Source organism: Pecten maximus, chromosome 8 (assembly GCF_902652985.1).
Source record: "Pecten maximus chromosome 8, xPecMax1.1, whole genome shotgun sequence".
Lineage (NCBI taxonomy): Eukaryota > Metazoa > Mollusca > Bivalvia > Pectinida > Pectinidae > Pecten > Pecten maximus.
Window position 1 is genome coordinate 20,279,455 of NC_047022.1, and position 14,488 is coordinate 20,293,942.

At 35.0% G+C, this 14,488-nt stretch overlaps 1 protein-coding gene across 3 annotated transcripts in view; it reads right to left on the minus strand.

The window, feature by feature from the left end:
* Nucleotides 1-14,488, minus strand: part of LOC117332717 (septin-2B-like) — an 82,218-nt gene that overhangs the window by 44,164 nt on the left and 23,566 nt on the right. Inside the window, exon 1 of one of the 3 annotated variants that reach the window (XM_033891731.1) lies at nt 7,506-7,883. The exons of the other annotated variants lie outside the window; for them this stretch is intronic. Coding sequence (XP_033747622.1) covers nt 7,506-7,646 — 141 coding nt within the window. The 5' untranslated portion in view covers nt 7,647-7,883. Of the gene's footprint in view, nt 1-7,505; nt 7,884-14,488 lie in introns of those variants that run through there. 3 annotated transcript variants of the gene reach the window in all.

Here is a 14,488-nt window from a genome sequence, read left to right on the forward strand (position 1 = left end):
AAGAAGACATACTTCGTATGTGGATCAAGCTTTATCAATACCATGATCAGATTGTGCCAAATGTTTCAGAGTTGATCTGGTACTTTCACCTGCGTATACTTAAAATGTTCCCAAACTACACCGATGAAAGATAAGGCAACGAGACTAAGAAACTGTCGAATCTTCTGAGTACTTCTAGACCTCAAACAATTTACTCTCTTTGCCAGAACTTTTCACATCAAAGATAAGTCTGACAATGTCTGAGAAATGTTGCTATAATGATAACATAAAACTTTGCTGAGGGATTTGTGGAACACACAAGGTTCTAGACCTATAATATCATACGCTTTTCTAAACAGGAAGTTATCTTAGAATGAATAAACTTGTACAGGAAGTGATTTAAATATTGAAGTCTAACAATATAACTGTACAGTTGAACTTTGTTACAATTTGAGTATGCATGATTTGAGTATGTATATCTAAAGTTCAAGCATATCAACCTCAATATTTATGAAGTAAATTTTTTTTGTTTACAACATTTATCTACAAAAGTCTGCCGCACCTTCCCACAAAGTTTCAAGAAGCATCAATTCTAAAATGGTCAGCTAAAAGTGGTTCAGAAATAAGTCTCTCCAAACTTTGATACTAAACTTTTACACTAGGGAAAGAGGCTTATTTGAGGATAAATATGGTACTAAACTTTTACACTGGGGGAGGGAGCTTATTTGAGGATAAATATGGCACTAGACTTTTACACTAGGGAAGGGACTTATTTGAGGATAAATATGGTACTTAACTTTTACACTACGGGAGGGAGCTTATTTGTGGATAAATATGGTACTAAACTTTTACACTAGGGAAAGGGGCTTATTTGAGGATAAATATGGTACTTAACTTTTACACTAGGGAAAGGGGCTTATTTGATTATAAATATGGTACTTAACTTTTACACTAGGGCAGGGAGCTTATTTGTGGATAAATATGGTACTAAACTTTTACACTAGGGAAAGGGGCTTATTTGAGGATAAATATGGTACTTAACTTTTACACTAGGGCAGGGAGCTTATTTGTGGATAAATATGGTACTAAACTTTTACACTAGGGAAAGGGGCTTATTTGAGGATAAATATGGTACTAAACTTTTACACTAGGGAAGGGAGCTTATTTGATTATAAATATGGTACTTAACTTTTACACTAGGGAAGGGAGCTTATTTGAGGATAAATACGGGACTAAACTTTTACACTAGGGAAGGGGGCTTATTTGAGGATAAATATGGTACTTAACTTTTACACTAGGGCAGAGAGCTTATTTGTGGATAAATATGGTACTAAACTTTTACACTAGGGGAAGGGGCTTATTTGAGGATAAATATGGTACTAAACTTAACTTTTACACTAGAGGAGGGGGCTTATTTGAGGATTAACATGTTACTAAACTTTTACACTAGGGGAAGGGGCTTATTTGAGGATAATTACAGTGATCTACATATTTTCTGTATCTTAATTATATTTAAGTGCTAATTAGAAGGCAAATGACTGCCATATTAATTTATTTAAATATATTTCCATCACATTTAGTAAATTATTATCAAGAGGCCAACACTTCTAACACAGGCACTTTTAAAAACATGTTCAGTAGAAGGTTTTCTTGAATCATTATTTCAACATCTTGATTACTTGATATCAATCTTGACAGTGAATCCATTATTTTATGACGAGATCTGTGGTAAATTTAAACCAGCTCACTTTGATTTTAATTTACTATACCTAGAACTTTATTACTCTTTCATAAATAAATGCCACTTTACATTTTTACAATCTGAACAATTTTGCTTGAATTTGCTGTCAACACAATGAATTTATCATTTTTATATCGCTATCATATTTCAACTAATTTTCAGCAGTTATGTTAAGAGTCCACAGAAAAGTCTAGGAGGAGTTTAAAACAGTCTTTCAGCATCTGTATCATTTACCTACATTTATTGCCACACTACCCCAGTTTTTTAAAGTTCTGCAGTACAAAAACCCACTGGTCCTGGTGTTAACATAGTTAGGGTTAAATAAATGGCCCCTCCTTTACTAAAAGGTGCATTTCTGACCCAGATAATCCTGACCTAGATGTGAAATTGGGTGATTTTTTTTTCATGGAACATCAATCTTTTAAGGATCTGAAATTGTTTTATATTAATAAAACCTTGATGTAATGGCATAAGAAATGCTCTCAACAACAATACATATAAACTAAATTTCATTGTTGTAGATGAATGAATAGTTATGAGGATATTAGGATATTACAGACCCTTGGCTGAAGTTAAAAGCAAATTCTGGCAAAAGTTTAGCAACCTCATACATTGCTATGAAGATTTGTAAACAATATATATCTATTTGTAATATCATACGCATTAAAGAATACATTGAATAATTTATGAGACATACAGCAATTACTTACATCCATATTAACAGTAATCATGAGCATCACAAAGACTGGACACTACTGCATTACAGGGCCTACCATTTTGTTTGTAGTGTTTGTATATATATATATATATATGGTTTGAGCTGTAAGGTTGTTAATGCATGTCAAACATTTGTGAGATTCTCATTTGTATTTCAGGCTTTTTGATAATATATATTTACACAACTTGCCTTTGTTTTGAGATGCCAACTCTTATTAGTGATAAGAAGTTGAAGGATTCATCAGTACTTGATTCCTGGTTCCTCATTTTGATAACATGACATTTGAAATAACGACAACCTAGTTTTCATGCTGCCATTGGATGAAGCCTTGACAAAGACTTTCAAGACCTGTATTAATATCTGCAGGTCTGGCAAGATTTACTTTCTAGAATTAAGGTTACAATTAAACACATCAAACCACTTTGTCTGCACAAACGAACAGGCCCCTAGATTTACATGGAAGGTATTGGTTATCGATGAAGCAATTAGACACTTAAATCTTCTTCTCCTTCTACTTTGTGTCCAGATGAAATCCTTTATTGGTTCGAATATTTGCTCCCTGAATTCAATTTCTATTACACCTACATCTTATCCTGTTGCTTTTTAAAAGTTAAACTTCTCAATCTAATACATGTATACCAAATCTGACAATAACAATAAACAGCTCGTAATAGCCAAGGTCAAAGTGACACAGCTACTGCATGCACTGGTACAAAGTAAAATCATATTTTCACCTGAGTTTGTCTTCTAGTGCTAATCGTATTAATAGACCTCTTCAGTTGTCAATTAATTACATCTGTGTCATAAATACTATTTTCAGTCTAGATATATACATGACCATGACCTTAGACTGATCCATATCAAAATTTCCGTAAATTTCACATGACAACATTTTCGACTCAGAAGGCACTGAACATGTGAAGAGATTGGCACGGAAAGGCGTGGGTGGATGGGTGAGAACACAAACTATGACATCAGACGGCCTGGGTGGATGGGAGAGAACACAAACTATGACATCAGACGGCCTGGGTGGATGGGAGAGAACACAAACTATGACATCAGACGGCCTGGGTGGATGGGAGAGAACACAAACTATGACATCAGACGGCCTGGGGGGATGGGAGAGAACACAAACTATGACATCAGACGGCCTGGGTGGATGGGAGAGAACACAAACTATGACATCAGACGGCCTGGGTGGATGGGAGAGAACACAAACTATGACATCAGACGGCCTGGGTGGATGGGAGAGAACACAAACTATGACATCAGACGGCCTTGGCGGATGGTTGTGAACACAAACTATGACATCAGAGGGCCTGGGTGGATGGTAGAGAACACAAACTATGACATCAGACGGCCTGGGTGGATGGTTGTGAACACAAACTATGACATCAGACGGCCTGGGTGGATGGGTGTAAACACAAACTATGACATCAGACGGCCTGGGTGGATGGGTGTAAACACAAACTATGACATCAGACGGCCTGGGTGGATGGGAGAGAACACAAACTATGACATCAGACGGCCTTGGTGGATGGTTGTGAACACAAACTATGACATCAGAGGGCCTGGGTGGATGGGTGAGAACACAAACTATGACATCAGACGGCATTGGAGGATGGTTGTGAACACAAACTATGACATCAGACGGCCTGGGGGGATGGGTGTGAATCGAACATAAAGTATGACATCTGACTAAGTGTGAAGATACCGGAATGTTAAAGGGATGTATCAAAACACATACACTTGGAAGGTAAACCGGAGATAGGGGTAGAATCGCTGTAAATGTCCACATCATCCTACGTACATGGCTTATCATACTCATGTACATTAAACTGTAGAAAATCTGACATGCCTGGCACAGGAAGAATTTTGTGGTTTAAGTTTTATCCTAATCTTTACCAATATAACTTGTCCTCATCACTTTGGAATGCTTTCAAATGCACACACATCTTTTAACTTTTGAGTATAACCAAACAAAATTTTGCTGGATTGCTTAAGATATTTTTGCCAAATATCATGAAAATTACTTAAGATTCATACACATAAGATGGTAATATATAGAGCCAACTGAATACTTGTTTCATCGTTTCTCACTTGGGAAAAATTTATTTTATCCACATGACAAAGGCAGAAAGTCATCTAACCACAATAACCAGTGTTTTTTTTCCAACATAATTTTTCCTCAATTGGTCAGAAACTTATTTATCCAAAAATAATCCCTGTTTTGGTCAGTCCAACATATATAAGCTTTGATTAGAGTAGGGGATGGATTTAATGCAGGACAAAGCAATAACGTTTTACTGAACTGAATTAGACCTGGGTGGGGCCGTGATAGCTCAGTCATTTTAATTGCCAGCCATATAACGTCAGGTAAGATCCGAGGTGAGTGGTTGGACACTCCCTACCCATGTCGGCTTGTGCTTCTAAGGAAGCTGAGAAACTGACCAAACTGACCAAACTGACCAGTCTGTTTTGTTGTGGTTGTGTTCTTGGGTAAGGCACTTTATACTTACTGCTCTTGATGGCATGCGACCGGCCTCCTGTATGTTGTTCAGTGTGGTTGTCACCAACTACTACAGGGAGACCCCATCCCTAAATGACCCTGGCTGTTCATGGGGCGATAAACCCATCAAAAACAAATAGACCTTGGTGGGTGGACATGTTACCAGACATGGACTTACCTGGTATATATAATTGGAGGATAAATAATGTTCGTCAGAAAAGGATTGGCTACATAGGCTTATTCCAGGGCAAAGCGTAGAATAGATTTTTTTTTTTTTACTTAACTGCATTAGATGGGCTTTTAGTTGAATAAATATTGCATATAAAATAATCTAATTATTTAACTGAGATGGTATACTTCTGTATGATATGTACATGTGTATCAGATTGTATCAACTTGTGTACCTTATGACTGACCTGACCAGACAAAATAAGCCCATGTATGTGTATTGGTTAACCCTTTTTGTAAATCTGTAAAACTGACCAGATGGTCTCAGGGTGGTCATACCAGATGGACAAGTCCTTCGGTGTATCTGACCAGACCAGATGGACACATAAGTAGCCATTAGTTAGGTATTGGTCAGTATCAGTTGATCACTGTTTATATATCATGTATAATTTGTTTGACCTGACCAGATGGGTAAAAGGGGTGGTCATTATAGCTATCTGCCACCAGTGTTTACATAGCTGGTAATTTCTGTGTATCTGCCTAAGTGGCTGACCACAGGAGCTGAACTGATGAATCTGTATGATATCTGACCATGTGTAGGGGAGGCCAAGGGAACATACCACTGTGTAGACTTTATCAGTCTCTTACCAGTGTAAGCTGCACACAATTAAAACATTAAAGCCGCATGGGAATTTGATTTTATCATGAATATCAAGAATTTGGGACTTATCAGCATGTTAACAAAACAACAAGAGCATGAGAACATGCTGCTAAGTAAGATTCAAGAAAATACTGCTGGGGGTAGGGGGAGATAACTCAGAACAGTTGTCGTGCAGGCTGGGCAAGGGCAGATAACTCAGAGCAGTTGGGGTGCAGGCTGGGCAAGGGCAGATAACTCAAAAGAGTTATGGTGCAGGTGGGGGTAAATGTGGGGCAGGGGGAGATAACTCTGAACAGTTTGGGTGCAGGTGGGAGTGCAGGTGGAACAGGGGGAGATAACTCAGAACAGTTGGGGTGCATGTGGGGCATGGGGAGATAACTCTGAACAGTTTGGGTGCAGTTGGGAGTGCAGGTGGAACAGGGGGAGATAACTCAGAACAGTTGGGATGCATGTGGGGCAGGGGGAGATAACTCAGAAAAGTTTGGGTTCAGGTTGGACAAGGGCAGATAAGTCAGAAAATTTGGGATGCAGGCTGGGCAAGGGCAAATGATATGTGGTTGGGAAGGTGTTTTATGTTGATATGACTGAAAAAGTGTCAGTTGGGATAATAGGCCATTTAAAGGCAATAATAGACCATTTAAAGGCGATTCTACTAAAGCAGCAAAAACTGTCAATTAAGGTTTTTATGCAGTAATCCCAGCCCTGTGAAGATTTATTAGAAGTTCTGGAACTTGAACAAGTCTCAAATAACATAAATCTACATGTACAACCAGCAGGGAAAAATCAGGGGGAAAAAATCTCTGGAATAACATTCAACTTGTAGTTAACTCCCAGCTGTGTTTTGATACTAAGATAAGACTGGTCACAGTGATGGTTTGGATCAGTATTGAAAGCCTTACAGATCAAATTTCCCTAAACTAATTCACTTGGAAATTGACTTTCCATCTTCATTTCAGGGGTATAAATTCTGATAGAAGGTGTCCATTTCAAACACCTGGCAAAATAACTTTGCCTGGTGTCATTTCTAAACAACACAAAAATATAGTTTGTTTCATTTTAAAGTTTCAATTTAATAGCAATCAAATATTGAACATTTTTGTAGAGTTTTGATCTAAATTTTCTGATAACCTTAATTAATTAAAATTGTATACAGTTGATAAAGAAAGCAGTGATATGCACACCACATCAGAAAAAAATAATAATTTTCCTGCTCAGTGATGGAGACAAGCTTGAATAGGTCTCAAATTCGCATTTCGATCGATACTGCAGAAGCTGTAACAATAGATTTTTAAAACCCTTGTCTGCACCGAGTGGCTGCTATGTGATAGCCACATATATATCTACAGGACAGGTCTCTGATGCTCAAACAAGTCAAACACCTGTATTTACAAGGAAAATTGAAACCATTTCTTGGCAGATCTGGTCAACCTTCTTCACATTATCGTCTCATATAGATATCTTCAAATTCTATACCCACACTTTATGAAACAAAATATTTGTCAGTACATGAAGGTGAGGTCAGCTTTGTAAGCCACTTGATGCTTCGGTCCTACATACTGAAATCAATCATGTCCCGAAACTGCTATATGATATATACTACCTGGCTTTGTATTTCATAATGTAGTCGGAAAAATGTCCATATATTCACCAAACAACAAATCATATTTTATGGCCGAGAGTTCTTACAAACGACAATAACAAACCGATTAAAACAGGAAGCAACACTCACTTTTTGATAACGAGACAGGAGAATCTCTCCGCAGGTTTTCCGTAGTTTTAGTTGACCGAAGGATTCCGATCCCCCCGGAGAGGTGGTCACATGTCGACTTGGACTCTCTTCCCGGGAAAACGAGTTGTCGTTGTCCCCCATCGTGCGACGGTCAACACACACAAACAACGCATGTGCATTTCACATCCTGTGCCCCAAGGACATTGTTTGTGTCCGTGACGTGTGGTTGGTATCCTTAAAGTTACTCAAGTACAGTTTTCCTTTCATTCACATGTAAAAGTTTACTGTGTGATGTTGCGTACACACTCCTGTGAAAGCCACATATACAACACAAATTCTCTATGATCAGATTCTTAATTATATATATAGAAACAATGCACAATTTCACTGACCGGAAGTTTGCTCCTACACAAACCTCTCTGTCAATATCTGATTATGATTTTTAAAGATGTATATATTATCAGAGAAAGTTTTTTAAAACTAACCTAGAAATAACTTCAACAAACTTCTTTATATATACAAAACCTTAATCCAGCCACTTCACTGCAGATTTCCATTATCCAAACAAGCTTCTGAGATAATCCCAATGTCCATATGTTTAATATACTTCTAACATAATCACGAATCTCATAGACTACTGTACATGTCAAGTAGCCCTTTCCTCCACATAAATCAAGAAGCAGGCTCTACCATGTAGCTGTGTTGAATTACACTCGAATAACAGTCATGTGCACAGTTCACATGTAACACAAATGTTCGATTACAATATCAAAGCTTTTTGAACGACCTTTAATGTTATATGTCGTTATGATCTAAATGCACACACCACTCCGGAACATTCGCAGGAAATACAACATTAGGAACATACCAGGTCATTAAGTGCATTTCACAGACCTTTTTATAGTCGAACGTAATCCGTTGCAGAAATGGTAGAAATATGTATCTGTTAGATTTTCGATTCTGTCATTCCAGTATTAAACTGTGTCATAACTTTGAAAAGCAACACTGACCAATTTAAAATTTCACTGCACGTATTTGAGCATCATCGATGAAACTCCACTTGCAAAATACAGTTTAAATCCAAGAATTTCATGTAAAATCCAATTGCTTTTGAAAATGTGTAATGTTCAAAGTCCACTACAGGTATTTAAACAATATCACAAAGTTTTCACATTATGCACACGTTAGAAACAGGGGTCATAATTTCACCCCAACACTACTTGAACGTCTGTAGGCCGAGAAGTGATCATCAAACAGGCTTTTAATAGGTTGTGTCATGTAATATATGGGAGAAAGTGTCGAACCAATTACTACAAAACCCCCTGGAGGAGTCCAACAATAAATTACTTTAAATTCTAGCTTTCCTCTCTCCAATAATCATTACTTTGCCCATGGACGATGATTGATGTAATCAAGTCTCAATGATGTTCGTACACTAAGGTTAAGTATTTAGATGATCAGGTATGATGTCAATGGAGTAACATGTAATTAAGTCTACAAGATGTTAGTGTTTCGTTTTCCCTTATAAGTGTTACAAGTCCATAAACCATTTAAGTGTGCACATGTGTGATTTAAAGAGCATACATGTGTGATTTTAAGAGTGCACATGTGTGATTTTAAGAGCATACATGTGTAATTTTAAGAGTACACATGTGTCAAGCATGAAACTTATGCGAGTTGTTCTTCAACACTGTAAATTTTTGATAAAACATCCAAAGAAAATAACTTCCACTGATGAACTGCAAAATTCACCTCCAATGATAAGGCCCAAGTAGCAACGTTATCAGTCTTTTATAAAACAACACTCATTTTCATGCACAGTCGCTTGAAATCCTTCACGATTAGAATTCCTCTATTTTACAATTCCTTGAATATTTTCTGATAAATGAAGGTGCTTCATTCCATTCTCAGTCCAATATTCCAATCGTTCTTTTACAACAGGTTTTAAATATCATCCAATCTGCAGTCTGAACAAATAATGTGAAGTACATTGAGAAATGTCCAAGTTATTAACCTCTAAAATATGTTTAACATCAAGTTCAGAATACAACAATCGAATCCACACCCTTATCTCATCGCAGTAAAAATCTGTCCTTCAGCTTGCATAAAAAATGTTCATTAATCCAAAGAAATTTTTTTTTGCCACAAATATTTTCATTCAGTACCACAAAGATTCAATCCTTTGGTCTTCGCTCATCCGTAACGTTAAATGTCTACTTTCACTTTCATGTGGGGATATTTGATGAGAGATATATCCAATTTGTTAAGACCGCCTAGGATATCGGATCACCCAACCATATTCTGTGAAGCATACGTAGGGATTATAATGTATATAGGGAACTCTAATCTGAAAAACACACAGACCTTGACATACACCTGGACACTCTTAGTCCCTATCTTAGACTAAATTAAAGATCCATGATTATAGAATCAAATTTCAAGAACCCCTGAATGCCAAAAATTCAAGATTTAAACAAAATATTTAGATTTCATGAAATAGAATCATCATACCATTTACTTTTGTCTAGATAAGATCGAAAATCTATGATAACAGTGATATCAAATTGAATCGAAATTACAAATATGAATATTAATAACTTTTAAAAAAGTCTAAAATTAACTGTAAAATAAATTCATTATATGTATATAATAATATTTATAAAGAATTTGAATAAATGTAACTTTAAATCCAAAATGGACAAAAATGATGAACTTAAGTCCTAAATCAAATCTATAAAATTGACACTTAAAGGAAATCCATAATCAGAAAATAGAATGTAGAGGGAAAATATTCCAATCCTTAAGATCATCTGTCGTAGTAATTGTCATAATGAATATTCATCATCGAAGTCACAAAAATAATTTTCTCAATTCTAATGTCAATCAAAGAATTCTGATGAAATCATATTTCTCTGTTTCTTTTTCATGAAGTAGTTATGCAAACCAACAATCAAAAATCACAAATTTTTCATATGACATCACACGAAATTAACTGACAACTACTGTTCCACGATCTTCATCGAACACCAGTACTGGACATTTTGTCCCGTCTCTATACAGAGGTCTTCTAGCCCTGGTAGCAGGCACTTACATACTGTGGCCTGATGTACACATATTTACATTCTCCTGCAGCCAAAACATCTCAAGAAACCCAAGTATGTATACGTATATGCCTTGAAGCCAGCTATACCACCGAGGACTAAGTCTAGTGCAAGTTTGTGGAAGGAAATGCTATAATCAGTTCTGAAATACACCCAAGTACATTTTATCGAATCCTGATTAACCAGTCAAATTCATCAAATCATAATTAATCTTTTGTTAGTTCTGAAATGTACCTTACTACTAATAAATTTATCACTTGATCAATCTTAACAACCAATAAAATCATAATTTTGGGAATGTTTTAACTCTTCAAATCAGACAGAATTCTGAATATTCTTGTGCGCAATATTCCAATATATCATAGTAATTAAGAGAGGTGCTAATTAAGCAGATAGTTTTTGCATGTTAACATGCAGAGCATTACATCATAATGAAACAGCAAGTGTACCAATTAATAAACTAATTGATCATAACAGCTTTTTATACAAAACTAATGGAAGCGTCTCCTAACTTTATTCCACGAATCATGATTTATATAACACTAAATATATCTGTATAGCCTTTAATACTTCCTTCTATTTTAGCTGATGTCTCAAATTTCATATAACTGCCACATACTGACAGATTAAGTATACAAATTATATTTAAGCTAAATCTTACAAAATGTCTTCCTCTTTTCACATGTGTACACATAACTTGGCCATTTGAGATTGCTGTATTTTTACAAGTGTAATCTGAAGAAAGATCATAGAATTTTTTTATATTTATTCATTCCCATATGGACTTTTGGTTTTTCTTTTTTTCTTCTACATCTGGGAAAAATTATGTAGCCCTAAATATGGCCTCATGATCATTAAACCTCTTACCTTTATGAATATTCGTAAGAGATCATTAAACCTCTATACCTTTATGAATATTCGTAAGTACTGAACACAAACAAATGAAAGAACTTAAGAGTCAAAGATGAAAAATCCCGGGCCACTCACATATTGAAGTACAAGGATATGCTGATCATATAACCTCTTCAATTCTGTGAGGGATTTTTGTCACTCAGATCCGATATCTTTGGGGTGTGACATACATTTTTATTTTCACATGTACACAGGCAAACCATAGAGGAACCACTTCAAAACCCTTCCCCAATCTCTCAGAATGCCAAAACAAATTTCCGTGTCCTTTAAAACAATATCAAATTTCATATCCTGAATTCCATCTTGTACAACTTGAATATCACACAAAAGATCATGTTTGTTTTTTACAACATAATGTCATGAAATGTTTGGCAAGAAAAAACCCAAACGACCATGTATTTGTTAATAAATTCAAAAAGATATTTACTGTTGTATTATTCTATAATTTCAATATCTTACATCATTAATTTAATTTAGTAGAGAATTCAGTTTGTCTCTCTCCTTATCCGTGTTTATAGTCTGTTTACCAATCATCTGAGCCTACACATTCCCTCAACTTAAAGGACATTTAGCTGAATATCTGACAATACATTGCTGTAAAATACTCAAAGCATTATTAAACGCAGGTGATCCTTAAAATCATGCATTCCTGTGATTTTTCAGATTTTTTCATTAACACAGAAAACTGTTTGTTAGTTTATACCAAATGACATTTTATGTAAAAGTGCACATTTCTGTTGACAGCGGACGTATAATTAAATAAATAACAATGCATCATCTATCATGGTTTTAACAAACAATGCAGAAATCTCTGGCTCACTAATTCTCAAGTTCAAGGTCATAGTTTTTACTTTAAAAGTACACATGCAACTTAATTATTCAAAAGGAGAAAATTAAGAGTTTCTGTCACAAACAATTTAGAAACAAGGATTTTATTGTACATAGGAAATGAATCACAGTTTTTTTTGATGGAGCAATTTGTTTAATTTAAAGTTCAGATGAAATTTAATCATTTATCAAATGGCAAAAATATATTAACTTTTTTAAGTACAAATGCCAACAAATGCATGCTTACATGAAGTAATGGTTGATTTTGGGCTAGCTATTATAAAGAAAATATTTTTTATTCATATTACATATGTAATTCATGCCTAAAACCAAAAAAAAAAAAAATATAAATTTCTTCCAAATCACACAATTGAATTTATCATACAATGGATTCCTTTCTCTGATGATGGATTTGTGATTTGATTATCTCCCCTTGATCTGTATCTGATAAGCTCCCCTTATGATCTTACTGATCATTTTCTTTGTGATATATCAGGTTGTTACGGAATGTCCGATGCTTTATCTTCGCTAATGATTCAGTTGTGTTTTTTTATGTTAAAATCATCTGATTACCTCTCCTTCTTTCATAGATACAAATTACCTCCCTTTGATTCCAATCTGTATATCATACATTCATGGTTCGAAGAGACTTTTAGTGATCTAAGACATTTCCAGCACTTCCTGTCATTAAATTCAAGAACTTTTCTAAGACTTTTAATTTCATTTATATATATACAAAAAATATATAATCAAAATTTGGTGAAATTATGACAGTTACATAACACAATATAAAGTCTTGTATTTTAGTGTACATGTACATAACAATCCCAATAAAGAGTATTGTCGATTCTAGTTTTTTTAAAACAACCCAAATGACATGAATTTCGAAAATTTCAAGGTATTTTTGCAACATTTCAAGACTTTCAAGGCATATGACACTGTATTTAAGACATTTCCCGGCAAGTGCTGAAATTCAAAGTACATATTTGTGAGACCCATGCTATTAATATGACTACGAATTTACTTACTACCACACCATGAAACTCTCTTACAAATTATCTTATTCTGAATATCTCTTTCAATAATACATGAATGTTCATATTAAGACTTTTTCACAAGTAATAATTTAAATCCAACTCAGTATGGTGATAACTTAATAGGGTGACTTGGAAACGAGAGATTTCTCTAAACTGATCATCTAGTCTGAGCCAGCAGGTACAATCTTAAACTGTAGTCTGGCGTTCTCATTCCAAGGGAGTTTGTCTTTCCTTGTTAGGAAGTTAAGTTAAAATGTCCTTGATCCAAACCAACCCACCCAGCCCTGTACTGGGACAGTAAATTATAGGTTGTGGCTAAGACCTGGGTATGTGGGTGGATTTTACCACAGGCTATAATCACATCTTGATGATGAACTTGTGTCTTGTCAACTTAATATGTAAACTTAACACTAACCCAAACTTATGACTTGTCAACTTGATATGTAAACTTAACACTAACCCAAAGTTATGACTTGTCAACTTGATACATAAACTTAATACTAACACAGACTTATTACTTGTCAACTAATATGTAAACTTAATACTTACACAAACTTATGCCTTGTCAACTTAATACATAAACTTAATACTTAACAAAACTTATGCCTTGTCAACTTGATACATAAACTTAATACTTACACAAGTCTATGTTTACTATTATTGTTCGACACATATGAGTAATGTAATTTCATAAAGCACATATGAAAACAACATATTGATTTTAATATTATTGATGCATAACATCTATGCATACCTTAATTTAAGGTATGCATAGATGTTATGCATCAATAATATTTGTGTTTAAAATCCCAAGCAAAGTAAGTTGTGGTATTTTAAAAGACTTCGTATGATATAGATTATGCACTAGATGTTTTTGTTCAAGTCAAATGACAAAGTTTGATGAAGGAAAAAGTATTATATATACCTACATAGTTATCACCTGTGAATGATTTGCCAGACAGACATACCAGTAATGCTTTAAATTTTCAGTTCATGTTGGTCAAAAGGTCATATGCTGGACTGTCCATCTACTGGTCCAGGATATGATTTAAACTTTCAACATTTATATTACGGACACTGTATCCTGTGTGGGATTTATGGCCGC